We start from the raw sequence: 22,374 nt of genomic DNA on the forward strand, positions 1-22,374 counted from the left end.
GTTAGAGCCTGTTTGTGCTACATGGTAGCGGGGTTCTTCTAGTATATATATATATATATATATATGGATGCAGAGTACTTTATGGTGTATTAGATATATGGATATTGGGGGTGACGTTGGGTTCTGCAGGGGTCTTCTGAAAGAACGTTGTTCTCATCTTACCTGTCCCGGGGACCGTTCTGTCAGAAGACACCAGAAATGTCCTCGCTCTGTCCCAGCTTCACATGCTCCATGTTGGGGACTGTTTATTTTCAGGATGTCCCAGCTTCACATGCTCCATGTTGGGACTGTTTATTTTCAGGGATGTTGCTCCTAAACGGGCACATATTTGCATTAAAATGAGTTTCAGACCAATTGCACCAAAAAAAGTCGTGATAAGATCTTTTCAGATCTAGATAAGATGCTTTTCCTGCGTGGTATCTTGCAAAAAGTAATATTGTGGCATTTCCTCTGAATGGTACCAGGACATTAACTGTAATAAATACATGCACAACTTGGTGGCTGCGAAATACTCGACAGCCATGATATCTGACTCAGATTCTCCGCTGTCATTGGCTTATAGAGCTGAAGATGCCATTTAAAAAAAAAATAGGCATCGTTCTCAGGGTGACGCCAGTTGTATGCTGCTGATGTCACCGTCCGGTACTCTAAATCACTGGTATTACTACTGTTTGTAAGTGCATATTTACACAGATTTATGTATATACTCTTATATTGTCTTCAAAAGCATAATTACCATGTGGAACCGGAATAAGAAGTCCCTGCATAGTCTACATCAGTGTTTCTCAACCCAGTCCTCAAGGACCCCCTATCCTGCAGATTTTCATTGTAACCCTGCATAGGTAGCCCTGCTTGTACTTACTCGACCAATCATCTCGCAGCACTTAATTATGCAAGGTGTGCAACATTCATTGCTGATTGGTTGAATAACTACAAACAGGTACCTATGCAGGGTTGCAAAGAAAATATGCAGGATAGGGGGTCCTTGAGGACTGGGTTGAGAAACACTGGTCTGCATAGTCTGCATGGGCCCTGTGGTGGGACTGGCGGCCTGTCCAGGGTGTCTCCCCGTCTGCCGCTCAACGGCTGCTGGATAGGCTGCAGCATCCGCGACCCTGAGAGCAGGATAAGCGGGTTGGATGATGGATGGATGGATGATGGATGGATGTTTACTGTGTAGAGGTAGCGCTGATGCTAGCTTAGCTCGGCTCGGCTCGGCTCGTCTTACCTCGCTTTGGGAGACCGGTCAGCGAGTTCCGAGGCGAGGCCGCCGGTTCAGCACTCATGGGGAGAAGGGGGATCGACCTGCACCTGCAGCTGTTTTGGGACTCGGCGAACGTCCGCGTGCACTTGCACACGCGCGCTAACGAGGCGCGCCATCTGGTCCTCGGAGCGTGTATATAAAAGAGACTTGCGTGGCCCGATAAGCGAAGGCTCTCCGCGGCCGGGCCTCCTGTGCTGATGCCACAGATTAGCGGCTCTTTAGAGAGGGCGCCGTGGAGAAAATGACTGCATTTAAAGGTCATTTCATCCCTCCTCCTTTGGCCGGTCTTCCATTCTGTCCCTTCGGCGAGCGCTGCTGACGTTTAGCCTTATCGGCTGGGGTTTTGAGGCTACGTACTCTCTGTTTAAAACGCTGGATGACAGACTGGGGTCGACCCGTGTAGGAGCAAAACAGGCCGTGTCCCTCTCAGAAGTACTGTGTGTGATGCTATCGTCCTCTTTCTCTCTATCCGTCCCTCACTGCAGAGCTTTGGTATGGTCCGTCTTGTTGTTGTCGCTGCTGTGGAAGTGTTCTATGTGTGCACGGGGGGGGGACGGGGGGGAGGCGAGGGAGTTGCAGGAGGTCTCGAGTTACTCTGCAGAAAACCTAATGGTACACGTGGCCTTTTTTTACATGAAAGTCCCGCATACAGATTACCCCCGAGGACATACAGATTACCCCTGAGGACATAGATATGACCCCTGAGGACATACAGATTACCCCTGAGGACATACAGATTACCCCTGAGGACATAGATATGACCCCTGAGGACATACAGATTACCCCTGAGGACATACAGATTACCCCTGAGGACATAGATATGACCCCTGAGGACATACAGATTACCCCTGAGGACATACAGATTACCCCTGAGGACATAGATATGACCCCTGAGGACATACAGATTACCCCTGAGGACATACAGATTACCCCGAGGACATACAGATTACCCCTGAGGACATAGATATGACCCCTGAGGACATACAGATTACCCCTGAGGACATACAGATTACCCCCGAGGACATACAGATTACCCCTGAGGACATAGATATTACCCCCGAGGACATACAGATTACCCCTGAGGACATAGATATGACCCCTGAGGACATACAGATTACCCCTGAGGACATACAGATTACCCCTGAGGACATAGATATTACCCCTGAGGACATACAGATTACCCCTGAGGACATACATATGACCCCTGAGACATACAGATTACCCCTGAGGACATACAGATTACCCCTGAGGACATAGATATTACCCCTGAGGACATACAGATTACCCCTGAGGACATACATATGACCCCTGAGGACATTTTTTCGTACGTTCTTTCAGGTTCTGTCAGGTTTGGTTTTTTTTGCATTAAAGTACATTCATAATCAAAGTGTCCCTCTCCGTCTCTCTGTCTGTCTCTCTGGCAGGTGACATCACACAGAAGGGCTATGAGAAGAAGCGGTCCAAGTGATCGGCGCGTACCTTCCACAACAACCAGGTAGTGAAACCTCCTTCATTCTGCGTCCGTTCAGAAACGTGTCCAGGAGCTGAGCATTTACACAGTGTCTGGTGTGATGTGCACGCCGCCGTCTTGGATGACGGCGGCGTGGACTCACGTTTGCAGCGGCCTCACCCCGGTACCTTTTATGCAGTGTCTTTGTCCACGTCCACGTCTGTGCCTTAAGTTTGTGTCATCGTGTGGAGTTTTGTTTTGGTCGTTGATTTTGCTTGGCCCGGGAGAGCTGGCGCTGGATTGGCTGGGAGAGCCTGGTCTGCCGCGTCCTGTGGGCCCAGGGACCACGGCTCTGCCCGGAGCTGTGCTCGAAGAGGAGAGGGCGGTCTGACAGGACACTGACATAGGGAAGGCTGAGTTAACAGCTAGCCCACGGCCCTGCCCTAGCGTCTAGCGCCTAGCGTCGACTGTGCAGTGTTTTTGTCTGCGTTTGTGCCGTCATGTGGAGGTGGAGTGCGGGGAGGTGTGTCCAAGGGGTCTGGCTGGGAGAGCTGGCGTCGGATCGGCTGGAGGCGCCTGGTCTGCTGCATCTGATGGGATCAAGGACCACGGCCCTGCCTTGGGTGCACCTGAGGAGGAAACAACGAGGGCGGTCTGACGGGATGCAGAAGCGGGGCAGGCTAAGCTAACTGCTAGCCCGTGCAGACCAGCAGTTCCGACAGTCGTCCTGGCTGGCGTTCCTTCTCCTGCACGGTGGAGTTTGTGGACTGTGTTGCACTGGGTGGACTGTGTTGTTGGCTGTTTGTGTGTTTGTTTTTTGTTGCTCTGTTCTTTCTGTTTTCGGAGGGCCGGGGGGGAAACGGAATTTCGTTTCTTTTGCGCATGTAGCACATGAGATGAAATGACCAATACATTTTTCGTGATTCCTGATGCTTTGAGCGCTACATGCTCTTCATCACGAGAGCTGATGAAGAGCAGGTAGCGCTCGAAACGTCACACTGTTTCTGGTAGGATGAATGAACTGCACGGTTACGCACTCTACACCTTTAATATGAATCTGAAAACTTAACCCAAGAACAAGTTGTCTGTGATGCAGATGGATGCATAATAATTATATAACGGAGGACTTCTACAGTGGCGGCTGGTGCTAAAAAAATGTGGGGGGGGGGGCAAAGCAGCACACCTGCTTTAATGTCCACACAGTCACAGAGCTATTAAGAGGGACAATGTAGCCTGTAGATTCTATCAGGGTTCGTAGATGGTGGATGATTGACAGTCGAGACGAGGCCTGGTGGTGGGTGTGAACATGATTGACAGCCACGAGAATTGTCCAATCACGTTAGATTAAAAAACATTTAAAAAAATACCAATTCGCTGCCAATAAAAGTGGGCGTGTCTGGGGCGGCACAGAACTGCGCCCCTGGAAAATCTGAAGAAACCAATTAGACAGCAGCCTCAGGTCACTGCTCGCCACAAGTTTGAGGGGCTTACATGAGGTATGGTTTGGCCGCCCCCTCACCCAGGAAGTATATGTATTCAGACAGGAAGTATATGTATTCAGACAGGAAGTATATGTATTCAGACAGGAAGTATAAGTATTCAGACAGGAAGTATAAGTATTCAGACAGGAGGTATATGTATTCAGACAGGAAGTATAAGTATTCAGACAGAAGTATATGTATTCAGACAGGAACCAACCAAATACCATTTGAACCAATATTTAATGCTGCTGACAGGCGCTGACAGACTGAAAAACACTTTTATTTCATCATTATTTGCATTACACAACTACATTATATTAAACATGTTAAAGTAGATTTCATCTCTTGATGTTTGAAGGGGCGCCCCAGCGCCCTCTACTGGCCAGCCGCCACTGACTTCTACAGTCTGTACCGCTGTGAACGGTACTACCACAGGGGTAGATGCAGGTGGATGTGTGAAGTGGCCTTCACTTCATATTGTACTTAATGCTGAAGTGATGAACAGAAACATTCATATTTACACTGCAATGACAGCCACTGCTTCACTTCTGTGTATCAATCAATCAATCAATCAATCGATCGATCGATCAGTCAGAATTTATTTGTGTAGCACTTGAGGGGAGTGTGTGTGTGTTGGTTGTAGAGCCTATGTTTAGTGGGTTGAAGGGGTTTCCTGCTCTTGCCTCCTCGGCAGATGGGTCACATGTGTTATTTTCTAGTTGACCATCAGCTCGGTAGGTAAAGGGAGCGTTGCCAGTAAAATCCTCTGGGGCCCCCAGGGACCCGATAACTCACATCACCAGACTCAGTGGTGAGGGTAGTGCTGGGACGCCCCCGGAGGCCAACACACACACACACACACAGAGTCCAGCATGGTCCCTAACTGTATTCTCACTTTTTCCCATAATGCACTTCCTTCCATTCCCTCGTGCCAATAGTGGACACACATATACACTCATGCATTGACACACTGCTCCCTTTCAGTGGCGATCCTAAAGCCTGGGGGGCCCCAAAGCCAAGAAGCCCATCAAGCCCCCCCCATGCCCCCCCGCCCACATAAAAATGCATTCAGTCAAAAAAATGAATGCGGTCAATTACGCTTGATAAAATATCACAATCATTTATTGAAAAATAATAGTTAAATGGGGGGTGCCCCGTGGCTCGCCTGGGGGAGCACGTGCCACGTGGGGCTGGGGTCCTTGCTGCAGCGGCCTGGGTTCGAGTCCGAGTACTCTTAGCCCCCCCTTGGTTCAGGGATGCAATTATAGTTACAATACCCATTACAGTACACCGCACACTTGAATACACATTATACATTTAACACATCTTCTCTTCCTCTCTTCTTGTTGTCTCTTTCTTTGTCTTTCTCAGACGTGTCACTCTGTCTTTGTTTTCTTCTCTTCATCCCTCTATCAATGTAGCTGTTTTGGCTTTTTGTCTTTCTCTCACATTTTGGAAATGATAGGAAGGAGGCTTATTTTACCAAAACAGTATATATGAGGAGTTAAACTTAGGGCCTCTCTCTACTTTCATCTTTTTGTTTCTCTCTTTCTCTCTCTCTTCTCTTTCTCTCTCTCTTCTCTTTCTGTGTGTTTGTTCGTTTAATTTGATCAAGTCACAGTGTCCTTGAGTCAGTCTCTTCTCTTCTTCTCTCTTCCTCGTCTGCGGTAGATATATTAATGAGGCTTTTTATGTCCTTCAAGGTGTTTCCACACCTTGGTGTGTGTGTGTGTCCGAGTCGAGTCCCCGGTGTTGAGTCCGAGTCCCCAAAGAAGAGTCTGAGTCGAGTCCGAGTCAAGTCCCCATTACCTGAGTCCGACTCATCAAGGTTGAGTCTGAGCCGGGTTTCAAGATGGTCTCCGGTGCTCCACTCTGGCACCATAGAAACGCTGACATACGAATAAAAACGGTCCACATGGAACAAGATGACACAGCTGTCTCCACTTCAAGGGGACTTTATTTACTTTGTGACACAACGGCCAAACAAAAAAACTTAACAAAAACAAAAAAAACAGTCCATCGATTAACAAGCCCGAGTCCTCATTCACAACTTCCGAGTCCAAATGCAAGTCCGAGTCAACAGTGCTCAAGTCCAGGTCGAGTCACAAGTCCTGAAAATCAGGACCTGAGTACTGCCACACTGGCATGTGGTGCACATGCAGATTTCAGGTGCACATGCCTGTGCAAATACAGTACTGTATGTGTGTGTGCATGCATGCAAGCTGCATGTGAGCAATAATGCAATGCAAAAAAAAAAGTCAACCCATTGGGCGTCCGGGTGGCGTGGCGGTCTCTTCCGTTGCCTACCAGCACGCCGGTTCAAATCCCCGCGTTACCCCCGGCTTGGTCCGGCGCCCCTACAGACACAATTGGCGGTGTCTGCGGGTGGGAAGCCGGATGTGGGTAGGTCTCCTGGTCGCTGCACTAGCGCCTCCTCTGGTCTGTTGGGGGGCGCCTGTTCGTGGGGGAGGGGGAACTGGGGGGGGGGGGATAGCGTGATCCTCCCACGTGCTACGTCCCCCTGGCGAAACTCCTCACTGTCAGGTGAACAGAAGCGGCTGGCGACTCCACGTGTATCGGAGGAGACATGTGGTAGTCTGCAGCCCTCCCCGGATCGGCGGAGGGGGTGGAGGGCCACGAACAATGGGGGAGAAAAAGGGGGGAAAATCCCCCCCCCCATGTATGTGATATCCTCTCGTCTTACCAGAGGGACGGAGAAGGGAGATATGTCTTAGATCTGTTATATTTTAGTTGTCTGTGAGCAACCCCCCCCTCCCTCCCTCCCTCCCCAGCTGTATTGAGGTCTTCCTCTGTTCTCTGATGAAAGTGCAGCAGCCTGGGCCGATCAGTCGGGAGATGAAGAGCCACAGAACAGCAGCACTGAAGTGGTCTGTCAGCAACAAGAGAATGGTTATCAGTCAGCTATGGATCTGGGTGTGGGGTGATGCCTCTGTGCGTTTATATGAGGTTGTGTGTCTATGTGTGTGTGTGTGTGTGTGTCCTACCAGCAGTTACTCCTGTGTCATCTCTGATAATCAAGCTGTCGCATCCCTGCAGCGATTTTATCGCCGCTGAGTCACGCTGACCCGGGTCCCCGGAGGTGACGGAGATAGGAGACAGAGTTAATAGACCAGAGATAACGGTTCACAACCGGGTTTAACGCGCCGCCGCTCGCGTCCCGTCAACAGCCGCCGCGGAGGAAGTGTCCTTCGTGAAATTAATCTTCCCCTCCTTTCTGTTCAGTGGTGCAGACCGCTGATGGAGGGTCATTACACTTAAGCCTGTCCCGCTGTGGCAGGGAGCAAGTAATCTCACACGAGGACACGGGGGTCAAGCGCACAAAAACCTACTCAATTTAATGAGATAATAAATGATTGGTACTGGACCGGACATCATGCCAAACTGAAATGCACAAGAAAAAAAGAAAAAGCTGATCAAACTTGAGGTAACAAGGGGTCTAGAAGCAAAGTGAGGTCAGCCCAGAAACCACTAAACTACATGTCAGCTCAGCAGAAGAGACACAGAACAGGTATAAAGTATGTACTGTACTTGCCCTGGACAGGTTTGATTGAAGACGGGGGACCGTAAAGAACAATTTACAACATAGGGAACAAATGTAGGCTCAAAAGACTGAGGTCTGAAATACCTAATAGGATGAAATGCCACAAGAAAGTCTCAAAATAAACCCCAAAAAAACATTGATTTTACTAAGAAGTAGACTACAGCCAGCCCCCACAACATCCTGATAAATGGATTAGTCCATTCACGACCCCCTCCAATATCCAGCCTGGCCCAAAACAGCCAGGGAGACTTTTTCCAGTCTACTGGTCGACTACTGTGTGGTCTATGATGATGGGCATCATACAGCAGCCCACAAGATCCTGATAAATGATGCCTTTTTCTCCCTCCAAATGTTCTGCATTTTTATGTCCACCCAACAAGTTGACCGAGACAGGGTTTCCCATGCATGCCTGTCTGTCTTGGCCGAGGGATCCTGGTTTCTCGTGTTTTCCCTGAAAAGGTTCTCAGCTCCCTGAGGCCGTAGCTGGGATTTAGGGTTATATAGATAACTAGCACATGGCTTCCCCTACCATATACTTTTAGCATTGCACTTAACACTGCCAGGATTAAGGGTTCAATTCCCTTGGATGACTACTGAGTGACTAGTGAGCCACACTTCCCAGTGTGGATCACTGGTAGTGCAAGGCACCAGCACGGCATAAGGCTGGGGTTTCCATTCCCATTGGGCTCTCCCTTACATTCTTGTGATGGCGTGAAGCTTTTTTTTCGGGGGGCGGATTTTCCTCCTTTTTTTCTCCTCAGTTATATCCGGCCAATACCTCACTCTTCCGGGCCATCCCAGTCGCTGCCCCACCTCCTCTGCCAATCTGGGGAAGGCTGCAGACTACCACATGCCTCCTACGATATATGTGGAGTCGCCAGCCGCTTCTTTTCACCTGACAGGAGTTTCACCAGGGAGGTGTAGCACGTGGGAGGATCACGCTGTTCCCCCCAGTTGAGCCTCCCCCCCTGAACAGGCACCCCAACTGAACAGAGGAGGCGCTAGTTCAGTGACCAGGATACATACCCACATCCAGCTTCCCACCCGCAGACACGGCCAATTGTGTCTGTAGGGATGCCCGACTGAGTCGGAGGCAACACGGGGATTCGAACCGGGATCCCCGTGTTGGTAGGCAACAGAATAGACCACTACGCTACCCGGACGCCCCTAAGATGGAACTATTAAAGAAGAAGCTAGAGATACTAATGCTAATCTAGCCACACTAATCGTGAATTTATAGCTGCGTTAGCAAGATCTACAAGCTTATTTTCCAATATATTTCACTCAGCCATTTTGATACCATTCTGGTAATTTTAATGTTCATTTTCTTTTGGTAATGTAGTTTACAGAGAACACAAATTATTAAAAAAAATTGTCATTACCATTGCTCTGGTTTGTGTTGATCCACCATGCACACTATTTTTTTGTCTGGTCTCACCACAAGTGCGTCTGCAGTGTCAGACTGCAGCTGTTAATTCTAAGTAGGGTGCCCCTATCATGGCATGTTATCACATGGACTCCTTATAAGGTAGATTTTGGGTCTACATGAACATGTGAAAACTGCTTTGTGTTGCAGTCTTCTCATTGCTTTGTGTTTTTTTATGTGCTTTTGAACTGCTTTTAAGCTTGTTGTTCTTCAAGATTTGTTTTTAAGGAGAATTGTGTCATGCTTATCATAATGACAATTATTTCACAGAGTTCAGAACTGAAACTTTCATTTTATCGCTCTCTCTCTCTCTGTCTCTGTCTCTCTCTCTCTCCCTGCTCCAGGGATGGACCCTTCAGCGGGTCAGGAGAAGAGAACCCCTGTCACACCATCCTCATCCTCCCGGTACCACCGCCGGCGGTCCTCGGGCACCCGGGACGAACGTTACAGATCCGGTAGGAAATAGGGATGTCCGCTGATGCCACTTGACTTTAGGTAGCAGTGGGCCGACGTTGTGAGAAGGGACGAACGAAAGATCTGCCATGCTATAGTAATGATAATAATAATGTAAATGATGATAATGATAATAATGTAATAATAATGATAATAATAATACAGGGTGTCTCCCTGCCTGCCGCCCAATGACTGCTGGGATAGGCTCCAGCATCCCGCGACCCCACTTGGGATAAGTGGCTTGGATAATGGATAGATGGATGGATGAATATTGAGGATGATGATGGTGATATTGATATAATGATTATACTGTGGCAAAATGCTTCACAGGACAAATAAAGGAATATACTTAATTTATTTGATATAAAAGAACAAATAGTAAAACGGAAAAAGATTTAAGAACTAGTAGACGGATAAGATAAAGAGGAATAAGAGCACTTACAAACAACAGTCTATAAAATGTCATTTTAAAGAATGTTTAAAATGATGACACAGCAAAAGAGTACCTTTGAGCAAGACACTGAAACCCTACCTACTCTCTTGGTGGTTTTCTATAGGTGAACTTGACCTCTGACCTCTGGCAGAGACAAAAACGAAAGTGTTTTTGGGTCATTAAGTGAAATCTAATCTCCTAATTTCAGTTGTACTGTTTTAAATGTCAACAAGATTCAACAAACACACACACACACACAAACACACACAAACCAAACAAACAAGATGAACAAGGATTCACAAGTTTAGCAAACCTTAATTTATTCTTTTCCAATTAGAAAAATGTCTTACTTATATCATTACCATCCCTAACAGACTGCTGCTTCTCCCCTGTCGGCCTCAGTGTGTTTGTCTGGTGCCTGCGACAGACGCCACGGCAAACAAACCCAGCTGTGACCGTATCACAGGAGCTTTATTGCCTTTAGAAACACCAATTCAACAGCACATGCTGGCAGAGACTGCCTCAAGTGAATCCAGTCTGATACCACAGCTCCTCATGAGAGCCCCCTGTAAAGCTGCAAATGTTTTTTCTACACAAACTGAAAGTGAATAAATGAAAACACATTGCTCATAGTATTGGCTCAATGCTATTTTTCTATTTTGTTGTTCCCTTCCACGGTGCCGACGTGGCCGGGCTGCATCTCATTTTTGCATTATTCATAAACGCTGCCCCGGGCTCCCTGGAAGCCCAAGGCATTATTGGCTCCTTGTAAGATTTTCATTTTTAAATTCAACCAACTCATAATTCAATTCATTATTTCTGTGACTATTTTAGTCTGCCATGGCACATTTGCAGTACTACAGCAGGAAATTAGAAGGGTCAGTGGTTCACTGGAAGACTACAGAATGTGTCTGTCTGGAAGAATTATAAGTGAAATTTCCTCCCACAGTCCAAACACACGCAGGTCAGGTGAATCGGCCATACTAAAGTATCCCTGTGTGTGTGTGTGTGTGTGTGTGTGTGTGTGTGTGTGTGTATGTGTGAGAGAGAGAGAGAGTGAGAGAGCGAGAGAGAGAGAGAGAGAGAGAGTGAGAGAGAGAGAAAGAGAGAGAGAGCGAGAGAGCGAGAGAGAGAGAGTATGAGAGAGAGAGAGAGAGAGAGAGAGTATGAGAGAGAGAGAGAGAGAGAGAGTGAGAGAGCGAGAGAGAGAGAGAGAGAGAGAGAGAGAGAGAGAGAGAGAGAGAGAGAGAGAGAGAGAGAGAGAGGGCCCTGTGATGGTCTGGCAGCCTGTCCAGGGTGTCTCCCCGCCTGCCGCCCAATGACTGCTGGGATAGGCTCCAACATACCGCGACCCCAATTGGGATAAGCGGCTTGGATCATGGATGGATGGATAAGTGAAATTCATGTTACGTCTCATTGCCATTTATATAAAGAAAAATATTCCGACTGCCCTTGACAAAGTGTGCGCTTTCCAGCAAAAGGACTTTTACGTCTGTTCATGGGTTTCATGTCATATGTAGGCCATGCTAGAAAAGCAGGAAAAGCAAACGCTTGAAGGGGTAATACTTTACCGACGCACTGATTTGTAGTTACCATTCTGATTGACACAGGGATGAGCCAATTAGATGACCCGTTGTTGCGTAACCTAGCCAATAGGCGTACACTCCCAGCGTACCCTGCTGGTTGAACTAGGCTCTGTACCGGGAACTGTCGTCCATTTTGTGCTCTCGCTTCGACGAAGTAGCCGCGTTACCCGGACTCTGTGTAGGCCGAAGTCGTTCACGACTGTTTAAAATCACCTCGCTGGGACGACGAAGGGTGCAGAGACCCACACTGTTCAGCAATGACTAAAGAAGGAATGCTCGCAGTCGGTGGAGGCGTCATCCGTCAGAGAGGTGGGCGAAAAAGTTGGCTAGCCGCTATGCTAACGTTTACCATGTGACACGCCGTAGACTTTGCTAACGAGTTAGCGCACACGTGGTCTGTAAGGGAAAACGTGGTTAACGAACCTCAGCCTTGCTAATCGAGGAGTGTGTGTGTGTGTTGGTTTGTCAAGGTCAAATGTTGCCAAAACTTAAGATGAATTAAATGCAGTTTTTCTGCATGTTTTATTAATTTTTTATGAACGTTACCCTCTGGCTGTGGATTCCCCCCCCCCCTCACGGATCTTCGGCGGCTCACAGTATAGTCTTCACAGCCTACATTTATTTTGTAGTTTATTTATACCAAGAGAAAGTATTTACCTTCGTTTTACATTTAAAATGTCGTTTAATGAATATTATCTTAAACCAGGGTAAATTTTGGTTGTGAATGCTGTTAAATTTGGAAAGTTAAGAGTATTTAGACCAATTTAGCATTGGAATTGAGATTTAGGAATTGCAGTATTGTTGTGCAACAGAGCTAAGTGAAAATGTGATTTGTTTTTATGCTAAGTGTTGTAAGTTAGGTATAACCTGCCTGGATAATTGTGCGTGGGTGTATCTGTGTGAGCTGTCTATAGGTCAGATTTTGGTAAATGCTTGATTTTGAGGCAAGGCCAATGCCAGGAACCCCCATTGAAGAACAGGCTCCGGTTAACTGGATGGTGAACCAACCCACAGGATCTTGAGAGAAATCATAGACTGTTACCTTCTGAGAAAGGACTCCCCTCACCATTTCCTGGTGTGGTGGGACTGACAAATACACACACGGATTGGGCCCCAACAATCAAGCCACTGACTTAAAAAGACTGAGCTCGGCGACTTTAAAGGTTTTTGTTTTTTTGCACACTTTTATTATTCTAGTTGTTCTGAGGGAAAATATTGTGTTGCACTTTTGAACTGTAGTTAATATGTTCAGTACACATTCATGCAAACTTCTCTTTGTTGTGTCTCCTTACTGGTATTCAGACCTCGGGCTCAGGGCGTCCTAGTTTTCTGATACTGGTCCACAGTCATTTCCCTCTATTGAAAATCCTTTGAGTGTTATTAAATGTAGCCAGGGTTACACATAGGATTATGAATAATTTGAGATATGTTTCAGAAAAGGTAGATTCTTTAGGGCTCATTTGATCTCTGAAGCTTGGTGAAATTGTAATGCCAAGTGCTCTGTTGGGGCTGAGTAGAATAAAACTCAGCATGGCTCATTTGATACCCAAGCTCAGTCCTAACAAATGTTAATTTATTTATTCATTATCTACTCCCACTTAATCCAATTCATTGTCACTGGAGGCAGGAGCCTTTCCCATCATGCACTGGGCAGAAGGCAGGGAGACACCCTGGACAGATCAATCCAATCCATCACAGTACCTAAAGGGAAATTTCACTGCTCATAATATGCACATGCAGGAAGTATCAGTGATCTATATTGTCTATTAAAACTTGAACAGCTTTGGTGTAACTCATTTACAGAGAAAACTGTCCTTTTCTGTTCAGAGAGCCTATCCCACAGTACCAGCAAGCACTGCATGAGGATGCAACCATCTACAAGCCGCTACAGCCGTAATGCTTCTAATGCTCTCTCTCTCTCTCTACTGTAGTCTTAGGTTTTTACTTCCCAATTATGTGACATCATTTGATGTGTTATCCTTGGGCAGTGCTAACAGAGAAACGTTTAGTCTCTGTACATGGAGTACAGAGACTAAATCACCATCGACCATCGTCTATGTGGTTGAATGGTGCTCTAGTTACTGAGCCTGGTGTCGTCTTCAGAAAACCCACACAAACAGGGAGATATGCAGTTGCTGTTAGTCGACAGTGGAAACCACTGGTTCCAGTTCTTTTTATTGTCATATACACATGAAAGTAACATGTACCTTCCAGTGCAATGAAATGCATACCCCCTGGCTCTCTCAGCCCTTAAAACTACATACTAGCAAATAACAAAAACAATAAAAAGGAATCCGAAATCCCACAAAATAATAAATCACTGAAGTTATGTAAGGCGCCTAGTGTTGATTATTCTGACCGCCGGGGGCTAAAAACTGAGTTAGCTGGTCCGAGCTCTGGAAGTGTTGTCCTGAGGGAATGAGTTAGAGCAGACCATGTGCTGGGTGGCTGGTGTCCTCCGTCATACTAAGGGCCTTCCTTCTGCAACGGGTGGTGTACATGTCCTGAAGCCGTGGCAGTGTTGCTCATGAGTTCTGAAGCTGTTCTTACTATCCTTCTCAGTTGTTGGTGGTCCTGTTCAGTCTGGTTGCCAAACCACACCAGTATGCTTCCAGTAAGGATGCTGTCTATGGTAGTCTGATCGGAACTGACCAGTGTTTTTGTGGATATTCTCAACCTTTTAAGACATCTCAGAAAATATAGTCTGTTATGCCTTATTAATGGTCAAACTGGTGTTTAGAGACCAGGAGAAGGGAGTCTGATATCTGAATGCCTAAATATCTGAAGTTCTTAACAATTTCAACAGGGACATCGTTGATGTAAACTGGTGTCTGAACCGTTTTGGACTTCCTAAAAACCAGCCGTTATCTCCTTTGTTTCCTCAACATTTAGGTAGAGGTTGTTATCGTGACACCATATGGATAGGTCCCTCACCCCCTTGCTATAAGCATCGTCATTGTTGTTATTTATCAGTCCCATTACTGTGGTGTCATCTGCGAATGTTACTCTGCTGTCATGATAACAGCAGAGTAACAATAGACTGTAGTAAGGGACCAAGACAACAACCCTGCGGTGCTCCTGTGTGGAGAACTCTGGTAGACGAGTAGCTGGTACCTGCTCTCATTGTCTGAGGTCTGCCTGTCAGAAAGTCACATAACCACTTACAGAGGGAATTACGGAGACCAAGGTCCTTAAGCTTTAACATCAATTTAGATGGTACAGTGGTATTAAGTACAGAGCTAGGTATTTAACATAGGTGTTTTTCCTTCAAGGTGTTTTAACACAGTATGCAGAGCCAATGACACAGCATCTTCCACAGATCTATTTTGACCGATAAGCAAACTGTAGTGGATCAAGGTTGGCAGGAATGTTAAGATTTATGTCTTAATTCATTGTTCAAAGCATTTCATTATTACTGAGGTCAAAGCAACAGGTCTGTAGTCATTAGACAGGATACAGGTGATTTTTGGGTACCAGCACAATAAGGGTTTTCTTAAAGCATGTAGGAACCCCCCCCCCCCCCATAGTGACAGTGACAGGTTAAAAATGTCTGTAAAACCATTTGACAGCTGAATAAAGCAGGTCGTAAGGACTCATGCCGCCTCATCTTTGGTGTGTAAGGTGCAAGCATGGCAAGAGAAGAATGACGATGAGAGGTTTATTATCCATTATCCAAGCCGCTTATCCCAATTGGGGTCATGGGATGCTGGAGCCTATCCCAGCAGTCATTGGGCGGCAGGTGGGGAGACACCCTGGCCAGGCCGCCAGTCCATCACAGGGCCGGCGTGTTCATACCAAGGGACAATTTAGTATGACCGATTCTTTTTGATTGATTTTTTTTAAATTTTTGTTATGGCCGACGGGTTAATATCAAGTTAAATTTGAGGAAGTCCGAGTTCTGTCTAGTGAGTGCAGAGTATAATTTTATATGGGATTAGACCATGTTTGGCACAAAGAGGTGAAGAGTGGACCCGGAGAAGAATATCATCTCATAGGGCATTGTTAATTTCTTCGCCTGTGTCCTGCCCCCAAGATGTTTCAACAGCTAACAATGAGGAGCTCTGAGCAGAGAAAGTTCTCTTATCCACATCAGACGATACCTTTTGATGTTGGGGGTGGCGATAAAAAAGCATCAACGGAGGGGCCTGTGGGCTGAGAGGGAAATTGGGAGCTTGTGACACGGACAAAACTACGAACCTGTTGATCTCTAAAAAGGTGACTTTTTGGGGGATTTGGGAGGTTTATTATAGAAAGTAGAAGTTCAGTTAAAATGTAAGCGATCCTGGGTGGATGTTGGCAAGAGCCTCGTGACAAATGGGTTGACAGCAAGTGGGGACGAACGGAGGAGCCGGCTTGCAAAGAACCGTCCTGAGGAGCAGATGGAGAGAACACCTTCAGTCCCTGTTGAAGCACCTAGGGTGGCAAATCCGACTGAATTTTTTTTCCTCAGTGCGTCTACTTACTTGCTAGCTGTCGGGATGTAGAAAGGGTGACCAAATATTGTAAAAAGTGCTCAAAATTAAAGTTGCGGATACTCACTAACTCCAAAGTGCAACATTTATGAGGTGCAAAGCATTTTCAACTGTTCACTTGTTAAGAAACAGGATGGAGGAGTGGAGTCCTGCCTCATACTAGAGACTGATGCTGGAGTTTAACAAAACAAAAGGGGAAAAAAATCCTCTTGCTTCAAAATATGTCCTGTTTAAAACTTTTAAAGGGGTTATGTCTCACAAAGGGACAACATGATATTTTTTTTCTCCCATGAGCAAGATAGGGTCAGTTTTCTAAAAGCCAAGATGAGTGGTTTTTGGTCGCTAATTGTCCCGCCTCAGGCAGTTACAGCCAACATTTTTTATCCAGGGAAGGTTTTTGGGTGCTGCTGTGCTTCACATGATTAAAATCAAATCCATTCCATCACAACCACACTCCTAAACAACACACGAGGTTTAAGGGTCTCGCTCTCCAGCACCTCAGTAGTTACTGGCTGTGTGTGAGTACTCTGCTTCATACTACATACTCATAGTATATATACTGCATACTAGCAGTACTACATGCTGTTTACTAAGTATTAAACTTACTTAGTAAATGGATGAGGAGCTGACTGGAGCATGTGCCTCCACCTCCTCAAAGCTTTGTTTCTTAGACTAGTTGGTTAACTGGTTGCATAATTGTCATTTAAATGGAGTCAGTATTAACTGTAAATCTCATTTCATTGGACACTTCTTAATAAAATCTGTGTCTTGTGTGTGTTTCTGTGCAGACGTGCACACGGAGGCGGTGCAGGCAGCCTTGGCCAAACACAAAGAGAGGAAGATGGCGGTCCCCATGCCGTCTAAACGCCGCTCGCTGGTGGTCCAGACCTCCATGGACGCCTACACACCTCCAGGTGAGGGAGAGCCCGCTAAGTCTGCAACTAACCGTCATTCTCATCATGGATGAATTCACCAGTTGTTTCTTCAAATAATCATTTAGTTTATATAAAGTCTCAAAAATAATTACACATGCTCATCACAAGTTCCACAAGTCCAACGTGATGCCTCAAAACTGTTTATTAGTCTGACCAGCAGTCAGAAACCTCCCTAGGTACTCAGCTTATAATAATGAATAATGATAATAAATGACCGACAAACAAACCAAGTCTTGAACTGTAACTGGCAAATGTATGAGTATTGTAGTTTTACTTCATAAATGACTTATTATTAATCAGTTGAAAAAATTATAATCAGTTAATTCCCTGATGCGCTACTAGCCAATTATTCAGCCCATCTTGTCATCTCTAAAACCCGAACGCCCCTCGTGGAGCTTCAGCGATCACGGCTAGAACAGTGGTCCTGATGGAAAACTGGCGCACAATTTTTAATCACAATTACTTGAGACAAAATTATTTTACTGCGCGCTCAGCAGTTTAGATTTCATAAAACTAGAGTTCAGAAATGGACTTGAAAATGAAATTAAATGAAATATTTCAGTGTTGCTGACTCTCCAAAAACTACTTATTTATAATAGGAGTTAAACTTGTGATACACAGTTTATTTTACTATAGACACATACACAGACATCCACACACTCTTGTGTTATGGTGTGGTCTGAGGGAGGGACGTAGCGTGGGTCACTGACTACAACGTGAGTTACTGGATGCTACGACTGAGCAGTCCTGCTCAGGGGCAGTTTGGGATAATGTCCCATGAGTCAGCGGATCAATAATGTCTGTCAGTTATCCATTTTAACTGTCGGCCAGCCGGTCAATTAGTCAGTCAATTAATCAGTTATTCCACCAGCTTGTCTGTCAGGTCGTTGTCAGCCCGCAAACCAGTCAGCCAGCCTGTCAGTCATAAATGCACCAAAACTATGACAAATTGAACCCCATTTCCTTTTTTTTTGTGTGGAATGTTCCCCCTTTTTCTCTCCAATTGTACCGGGCCAATCGCCTCACTCTTTCGAGCCGTCCCAGTCACTGCCGCATCCCGTCTGCCCCTCCGGGGAGGGCTGCAGACTACCACATGTCTCCTCCGATACATGTGGAGTCGCCAGCCGCTGCTTTTCACATGACAGCGAGGAGTTTCACCAGGGGGACGTAGCGTGTGGGAGGATCACGCTATTCCCCCCAGTTCCCCCTTCCCCCTCAACAGGTGCCCCGACTGACCAGAGGAGGCGCTAGTGCAGCGACCAGGACACATACCCACATCTGGGTTCCCACCCGCAGACACGGCCCATTGTGTCTGTAGGGACGCCCGACCAAGCCGGAGGTAACATGGGGATTCGAACTGGCGATCTCCTTGTTGGTAGGCAACGGAATAGACCGCCACACTACCAGGACACCCCATTTCCTTTTTGAGTAGGTTTCTGTGATGAAAACAAAAGTTAAGAGAGTTTCTGCAGAACTGTTCAAATCCGCTGGATATGCACTCAGTCAGACTCATAGGTCAGCGACGGGAAGTAGGTGATTGAATGGGACAGTCCCTCTCCATCGACATGTTGGACAGCTGGGGGTAGTTGGGCTGCTCGGCTGTATTGACATTGTGGGTCATCAGTCACAACAGTCAATAACTCACTTCAGAATGGAGAAACAGTTCAATTTCACTGAAGTTATGGCTGTGGCATTTTAACCTGATCATGAAGTCTGAATTTTCATGAAAAGTAAAAAAAAAAAAAGAAGCCCCCCCCCCTTTTCTCCTCAGTTGTATCTGGCCAATTCCTCCACTCTTCCGAGCCATCCTGGTCACTGTCTCACCACCTCTGCTGATCCGGTGAGGGCTGCAGACCACCCCATGCCTCCTCCGATACATGTGGAGTTGCCAGCTGTTTTTTATTTTTTCACCTGACAGTGAGGAGTTTTACCAGGCGGACATAGTACGTAGCATCTGGGAGGATCACGCTATTCCCCCCAGTTCCCCCTCCCCCCTCGAACAGGCACCCCAACCGACCAGAGGAGGCGCTAGTGCAGCGACCAGGACACATACCCACATCTGGCTTCCCACCCCCACACACGGCCAGTTGTGTCTGTAGGGACGCCCGGCCAAGCTGGAGGTAACACGGGGATTCGAACCAACGATACCCGTGTTGGTAGGCGACGGAGTAGACCTCTATGCTACCCGGACGCCCAAAAGTCAATTATTTTTTCACCCATTTATCAGCTAATATCACCTTTTGTGCCTCACGGCTCCAGGCAAAATAAGGATATTCTGTTAGTCTGTTTCAGGAGAAAATTAAAATTCATCTTATGTGTTTTATTGTCCCCCCATTTACAATTCTGCCACGTCACAACTACATTCGGCCCTCAGATGGACCCCCAAAGCCAAAATCCGCGTCAGCGTGAAGTAGATGAGATAGATGACATCGACTTGTTAAATTCAATTGAGTGTATTTTTATTGTCGTTGCTCAAAGAAAGCACGTGTACACGAATAACAAAATGTTGATTTGCACACCGGTGCAAATTTGGTCTTGTTAGTGAAAAAACAAGAGGTGCAAGGAGGCATTATGTGCTGCTATTGCTACTACTAATGCCACTATTACTAGTTATACAGTCAAGTCAATTTTATCTGTGTAGCCCAATATCACACATTACAGAGTTGCCTCGGTGGGCTTTACAGCAACACAACATCCTGTCCTTAGACCCCCACATCAGATAAGGAACAACTCCCTAACAAACCCAGTTAATACGGTTAAGTCATTACTTATGATCTATTAATGCACAATATACCAGTGGTATAGCTCATATGTTGTGTTTTATATATGATGGCATACTGTAAGGACGGTGCTAATTTTGATCTTGCGAGTGAAAAACAGGTGCAAGGAGACATGCTGCTAATACAACTACTGATACTACTAATACTGGTTATACAGTTAATTTATTACTCACTAGTAATGTAGTTAATATATAATACATTATGGCATACTTGATGGCATTATGGCATCACTTGATTCAGTTTCTTTGGATAAATTATGGCATACAGTCAGGTTGGTGCAAATTTTGGTCTTGTGAGTGAAACACGGGTGCAAGGAGGTATCATTTGCTGCTAACGTTACTGGTAATACTACTGGTATAGTTCATATAGTGGTATTTACATGGTGCGAGTAGAGCAGGAATAAAGGTACGTGAAACGTGACACAGTTCCTAACTACACCGTGTAATGTGGCTTTGTGGAAATCCAAACAGACAACAGCGCAAACACGGTCATGTCACGCTAATCCGTTGCGTGTAAAGCGGGCTCAGTCTGTCGGGCTGCAATGGCAGTCATTCAAGTCTTCGTGGAGTGCACGGTGTCATTTAATTTTATGGGCGATGGAGTTACAGTATGTAAATGAGGCCTTTATCTCATTGGCTGTGGGCCAGACTCCTGGGGCGCTTGTTTCATGGAAATGGGAACAGTTTAGCCGCATGGGACTCGGAGTCGCTGACCCATTAATACTTCGTATGAATAAACACAAGCTTTGTGTGTACATGTAGGTCACAGTGGGAGAAGAGAAGACAAGACGTGCACTCACAGGCGCAACGTTCATATCCTCATACATGAACACTGGAACATGCACGAAGAGAAACACTTTGAATCTGCAGCATGCAAGTGTGTGACCCACACAAGGGCGTACATGCAACTGTGTATACACAAATCAATCAAACTTTTATATCTATCTATATCTATCTATCTATAGCTATCTATCTATCTATATTTATAAATCTATATATATCTATAGCTATATATATATGTATATATTATATATCTATATCTATCTGTCTATCTATCTATCTATCTATCTATCTATCTATCTATCTATCTATCTATCTATCTATATATATATATATATATATATGTATATCCCCGGGGTAGTCCAACCTTGTGGGTCGTCCCGGGTCGTCCTCTGTGTGGAGTTTTGCATGTTCTCCCTGTGTCTGCGTGGGTTTCCTCCGGGTGCTCCAGTTTTCTCCCACAGTCCAAAGACACGTAGGTCAGGTGAATCGGCCGTACTAAATTGTCCCTAGGGGTGAATGTGTCGGCCCTGTGATGGACTCGCGGCCTGTCCAGGGTGTCTCCCCGCCTGCTGCCAATGGGATAGACTCCAGCATCCTGCCACCTGAATTCGGATAAGCGGCATGGATAATGGATGTGTGTATATATATACATACACACACACACACACACACATAATATATAGTATATATATATATATATATATATAGCACATTTTGTCACAAGCCCTGCTCAGTTCCCATACTTTGCTAATTTTGTTCACCTCCGGTCTTTTGGTTTCCCTGTTCATAGTCATGTTTGTAAGTGACCTATATCTAAAATTAGTGTGAACAGACCTCTGCCCTGAAAGGACCCGCGTGCCCACATAACACACCACGTCACATGGATGACCTGCGTGTGCACATGAACAACAACAAAACACATAATTGTGGCATTGTGTGCAGACCGGCTGCCAGGCTCTGGGCAGATCGGGGAAGGAGGACTCAGCACACCGTTAAAAATCTTTAATGAGGGCGAATGATTGACCGGAATTACTTGCCATTTAAGGAATTTGACAGTTCCATTCCCGGCGTTCCTTAACACATAACCTCAGACGACACATCGGCGATTTCCACCTAAAGGGAACATAGAACTCTGAAAACTTCGGTTCCAACGATGCACTGCGATGTTCACATTTCCTTTCAGCTGTTCTGCTTCCTTACTTACCAAGTTAGCATAAAGATAGCTGGATGAAGCATTTCATCTGCTGCAGTTTCATCCTGGCCACATGATCCTGAAGATGAAGCGTTTCGTCAACTGCAGTTCCATCCTGGCCACATGATCCTGAAGATGAAGCGTTTCGTCAACTGCAGTTCCATCCTGGCCACATGATCCTGAAGATGAAGCGTTTCATCTGCTGCAGTTTCATCCTGGCCACATGATCCTGGAGATGAAGCATTTCATCAGCTGCAGTTCCATCCTGGCCACATGATCCTGAAGATGAAACGTTTCATCAGCTGCAGTTTCATCCTGGCCACATGATCCTGGAGATGAAGCATTTCATCAGCTGCAGTTCCATCCTGGCCACATGATCCTGAAGATGAAGCGTTTCATCAGCTGCAGTTTCATCCTGGCCACATGATGCTGAAGATGAAACGTTTCATCAGCTGCAGTTTCATCCTGGCCACATGATCCTGGAGATGAAGCATTTCATCAGCTGCAGTTTCATCCTGGCCACATGATCCTGAAGATGAAGCGTTTCATCATTTGCAG

General features: G+C 46.1%; 1 protein-coding gene across 2 annotated transcripts in view; it reads left to right on the top strand.

Moving 5' to 3' along the window:
- Positions 1 to 2,699: 2,699 nt before the first annotated feature.
- LOC130123478 (disco-interacting protein 2 homolog C) overlaps positions 2,700 to 22,374 on the top strand; it is a 191,010-nt gene continuing 171,335 nt past the window's right edge. For both annotated transcript variants that reach the window (XM_056292647.1, XM_056292649.1), the window contains exons 1-3: positions 2,700 to 2,759; positions 9,528 to 9,638; positions 16,916 to 17,041. In XM_056292647.1, the coding sequence (XP_056148622.1) occupies positions 9,530 to 9,638; positions 16,916 to 17,041 (235 nt within the window). In that variant the 5' untranslated portion in view covers positions 2,700 to 2,759; positions 9,528 to 9,529. The remainder of the gene's footprint in view (positions 2,760 to 9,527; positions 9,639 to 16,915; positions 17,042 to 22,374) is intronic.

This window comes from Lampris incognitus, chromosome 14, assembly GCF_029633865.1.
Source record: "Lampris incognitus isolate fLamInc1 chromosome 14, fLamInc1.hap2, whole genome shotgun sequence".
Classification (NCBI taxonomy): Eukaryota; Metazoa; Chordata; class Actinopteri; order Lampriformes; family Lampridae; genus Lampris; species Lampris incognitus.